Source organism: Photinus pyralis, unplaced genomic scaffold (assembly GCF_008802855.1).
Source record: "Photinus pyralis isolate 1611_PpyrPB1 unplaced genomic scaffold, Ppyr1.3 Ppyr1.4_LG8, whole genome shotgun sequence".
In the NCBI taxonomy this organism is placed as follows: domain Eukaryota; kingdom Metazoa; phylum Arthropoda; class Insecta; order Coleoptera; family Lampyridae; genus Photinus; species Photinus pyralis.
This window is the reverse complement of record NW_022170819.1, coordinates 8,873,233-8,877,973: the sequence shown is the minus strand read 5'-3', so window position 1 is coordinate 8,877,973 and position 4,741 is coordinate 8,873,233. Positions and strand designations below refer to the sequence as shown.

The 4,741-nt window shown below is 37.5% G+C and overlaps 1 protein-coding gene across 1 annotated transcript; it reads left to right on the top strand.

The window, feature by feature from the left end:
• The first annotated feature begins 2,152 nt into the window (after positions 1–2,152).
• LOC116178369 (secreted RxLR effector protein 161-like) lies at positions 2,153–2,659 on the top strand. The gene has a single exon (XM_031497845.1). It carries the CDS (start codon positions 2,153–2,155, stop codon positions 2,657–2,659), a length of 507 nt encoding a protein of 168 aa, XP_031353705.1.
• The last annotated feature ends 2,082 nt before the right edge of the window (positions 2,660–4,741 follow it).

The window sequence follows — 4,741 nt, the reverse complement described above, 5'->3', positions numbered from 1 at the left end:
GTGCTCAAAGCCATTGGAAAGGGAACGATTGAAATTTCTTCTTTCACTGAGAAAAGTACTCTAAAAATGGTCATGACTGATGTGTGGTATGTTCCAAAGATTTCAAGAAATCTTTTCTCTGTTTTAGCAGCTCAAGATAAAAATGAAAACAGTAAGTCCTACTCCACTGTGACCAAGTGCTGGTTAGAAGTGAATGGAAAAACTGTCCTGTGCGGAGGTCGTGAAAAAGGCGGAGGGCGGTACAAGGCATCCATCGAACCAGTGATTCCTGAGAAAGCAGAGGGAGTCAAATCGCAGAAGTAGAAAACTCAATGCTGCAACTCTATCATGAAAGATGGGGACACCAAGACAAGCGACACGTGAGAGAGATGCTCAAAAGAGAGTTAGGCATCACCGTGAAGCTAGTGTGAGCCCTGTATTTTTGGAAAGGCGCATCGCTTGTCGTTTGGTACTCGAGCAACTGCAACGACACCTGGTGAACTTTTTTCTGCTGATGTTGTAGGCCCATTTTGTGAATCCTTCAGTAAAAAACGATTTCTTGTGATTTTTAAAGACAATTATACAAAATTTCGTTATGGTTTTGTGATAAAACATAAATCAGATGTGCGAATTGTGTTAAAACAGTTCTTAGGACACACAAAAACCCTTGGGCACAGCATTGGAGAACTACTCAGTGATAATGGTGGTGAATTCGACTGTGAAGTGGTTAAGACCATCCTAGTGGAGAACGGAATCACTCGCAGACTGGCAGCGCCCTACACACCAGAGCAAAATGGAGGCAGTGAGCGTGAGAACCGAACAACAATCGAAATGGCTAGAACCTTCAACTACTAACAGTGAAGTTGATTTTCCAGATTCTATATGGGCAGAATTGGTAATGACAGCCATTTACGTGTTAAATAGAACAAGAAAATCTTCAAAAGAAGGGGTAAGTCCTTATGAACTGTGGATTGGGAAGAAACCAAGGATAAAACATCTACGAGTTGTTGGATCTGTCTTGCTATATTCACATACCTGCTGAGAAGAGAAAGAAGATGGACAAGAAAGCAATCAAAGGATTCCTCGTTGGATATGATGGTGATGAGCGTTACAGAATTTATATTCCAAACGATCACAAGGTCATTCTTTCCAGAGATGTTCTATTTCAAGAAAAAATTAAAGAATGTGAAAGTCAAGTTAAGTTTCCAATAAAAGAAGACAATGAAGGAACAGAAGATGACAGTGACGATGAGCTACAAGTGGATGCAGAAGAAAAATTTAAGACGGAAAAAGAAGAATATTTTCAGAAGAATTCTGAAAGAATCTTGAGGGATAGATCGATCTTGAGGAAACCCCAACATCTGGAACCATATTCCATGTTGGTGGAGGAGTTTGTAAATCTAGTGACCGAGGATCCTGAGACGTTTGAAGATGCCCTAAAAAGAAGTGATTCTGTAGAGTGGAAGAAACCCATGGATCGTGAAATCGCTTCGTTGAAAGAAAACCAGACCTGGAAATTGACACATCTTCCACCTGGTGCGAAGGCAATTCAATGCAAGTGGGTCTTCCGACTTAAGAAAAATCCTGACGGTAGTATCGACAAGTGCAAGAGGCGGCTAGTCGTCAAGGGGTTCAGTCAGCGTCATGGTATCGATTACAGTGAAACCTTCAGTCCAGTCGCCCGGATGGGGACAATCCGATCGATTCTTAGCACTGCAGCAAGTGAAAACATGAATTTGATGCAATTTGACGTCTCTACTGCATTCCTGTACGGAAATCTTGCAGAAACAGTTTTCATGAAACAGCCCCAAGGATATGAAGATGGAACCAACAAGGTCTGCCAACTCAAAAGAAGTCTCTACGGTGTCAAACAAGCGCCAAGATGCTGGAAAAAACGTCTGGGAGCTTTTCTTCATAAACATGGATTCAAGGTCAGTAATGCTGATCCATGCTTATTTATTCGAGAAAGTGATGGACAAAAACTTATCATTGGAATTTATGTGGATGATGGTATCGTAGCTGGAACAGACTCAAGCTAGAAGTTTTCATTGGTGAATTCAAAATTTTCTCGAAAAATGCAGACTATTTTTTGGGAATTGAAATACAACAAGAAGAAGGGTTTATAAAAATTCATCAGAAAACTTATGCAGAAAAAATTTTGGAACGTTTCAATATGTCAGATTGCAGACAAGTTTCAACTCCAATGCTCAAGGGTGAAGAATCTTCCACATCAGGGAAAGTTAACCAGGCGATACAATTTCCCTACAGGCAAGCAGTAGGAGCACTGATGTACCTAATGCTCGGCACAAGACCTGATCTAGCGTTCAGCGTAGGATACATCTCAAGAGTCCTTGAAAATCCAACTCAAGAGGATGTTGTACAAGTCAAGGGAGTTTTTCGGTACATCGCAAGGACTTTGAACTTTGGGATAGTCTACTGTAGGAGAAAAGAAGAGGCTGGAGTTTTGGAGATCTACAGTGATGCTGATTTCGGAGGATGTACGAAGACAGGCCGTTCAATCTCACGAGTCATCGTGAAATACTCAGGAGGAGCAATTTCTTGGTTGAGCCAACGACAAGCAGTTGTAGCTACATCAACAACTGAAGCTGAAATCATAGCAGCAAAAGAAGGAGCAAAAGAGGCAGTTTGGCTGAGCTCTTCAAAGAAATCACAAAACTAAAAGAAGTTCCTGTTATTCAAGTTGATAATACCGCTGCAGTGAGACTGGCTCAAAGCCCGGAGTTTCATCGGAGAACTAAGAACATTTCTATCAAACATTTTTTTATACGAGAAAAAGTAACTGAGGGAAAATTAGGTGTCAAACAAATCTCTACAGAACATCAAGTAGCAGACATCACACGTCTAAAAATGTTGTGTGTGAAAATGGGACTTTTATGATGTGGTTTCTTTTGTGTTAAAATGTTAGTAACAAGGGAAAGCGTTAAAGTAAAAATGTTAATTGACATTTTAAACAAAAATTATATTAGAAGTTGGCGTGTTTTAGAATGTATAAAATAATCTGTCAGTCAATTTTGTAGAATTGTATTCTTTTTCATAAAAAGAATAAATACATGTTCTAATTGTGCTTTTTGGATATATTAATAGTTATTTATGCATCAAGGGCATTAAGGCGATATTTATGCCGAGGGCGACAGAGCCCGAGGGCCTCCGGCCCGAGGGAGTGTAAGTCGCCCGAGGGTTAAATATTGAGTAATGCCTGAGGTGCATACAACATTTTATTTTTCATCATTCCAAAGAATACATTTCCAATATACAAATGTCATGATTATTGTTTGCCCAACATTAATGTGCTCCATACGAATCAAGTTGTATCTTTTTTATGACATAATATAACTCCGTCAATCAATTTGACAGGCCGTTTGAGGGCATAATGAGATGACAATCCATTATGCCCTCTCATTATGCCCTTGGGCGTAATAGACTGCTTCATATATCACATATGACAGATATGATTGACATACAGGGTGTTTTTTTGGGAGCTTTAGTTAAAAGTTTCTGGGAAAGTAAAATAGGTAGGTTTTTGAAAATTTGTACTTAGGAGTTACTCTGAAGGCCGAATCGATGTAAAATATTTTCAAAATGGCCGCACTTCCGGAAACACCGGAAGTAGATAGTAACTTCGTTATTTTAAATGGCAACCCCTATTTTTAATTGCTTTTTTGGATTCTACGTGAAATTTCACTTCTTTTGATACCCATATGTCGATATCTACCATTTATGGTTTTTAAGTTATTTTGACTTTAAGAAAAAATGGCGGATGCAGATGGTACCTTGATAATTGATTACTTGAAAACGGTTGTAGTCATGGCAACCTATTTTTATCAGTGAATAGAGAATGAATAGGGCTTTCTTTTAGTGCACTTAAAACAAAGTTAAGTTGCATACAACCGCACCTATGGAGATCCAAATTTAAGAAACTTCAAAGTCTATAAACTCAGTTTTTTTTAATGGAATGACCATGTTCTTAATATTGCATGAGATAGAGAATCGAAATTGGCATATTTTGATATTACATGTTCCTATAGCTATCTTTAACAGTTTCTGATTTATTCGCATTTCATTGAATTGATCTCGGAATTGATGCCATTTTTTTTCGCATTTTCTTTTTAGTAGTTGGCCATGATTTTATAACAATCGAATTTTAAACAAATCAAGGAATGGATTCTTTAATACCATTGATTCTAGTTCTAGACTAAATAATTCATTAATAAATAACTCATTTATTAAGGATATAGGACGGAAAATTTTTGAAAAATCTAAACAGAGTCGTTCAACTGAATTTCTTAAACAACGTATAAGTTTGGAAATTAAGAGAGGTAATGTGATATCTGTTCTAGCAACAATTCCATACCAAAAATGTTTCAACGAAGTTTTTTATATTTTGCATTGAATTTAATATGTTAATCTTGCATTTGCAATTCAATTCATTTTCTTAAATATTCTCTAGTGAGCTTTGTATCACTTGTGCTTCAACGGTTTGTAGTGCATTAGGGGTACAAAATTTCCAAAATTCATACAATTTCGTTCCAGTTTTTGAGTGAATGTACGGAAAGCACGCGCCGCGATTCTGCCCATTTCACCATAAATAACAATTAAATTCCAAAATAGGTGAAACCACTGCGAGTCATTTTTCGATTTTTGAAAAACTTATGTTAACCTATAACAGTGGGTGATGGATTAGTCTCACTAGATTTGTTTAAAATTCAATTGTTATAGAATCATGGCCGACTACTAAAAAGAA

Bases quoted from the DNA above. Each gene is read 5' to 3' on its own strand.
- LOC116178369 (XM_031497845.1), top strand. From the start codon at position 2,153: ATGTCAGATTGCAGACAAGTTTCAACTCCAATGCTCAAGGGTGAAGAA.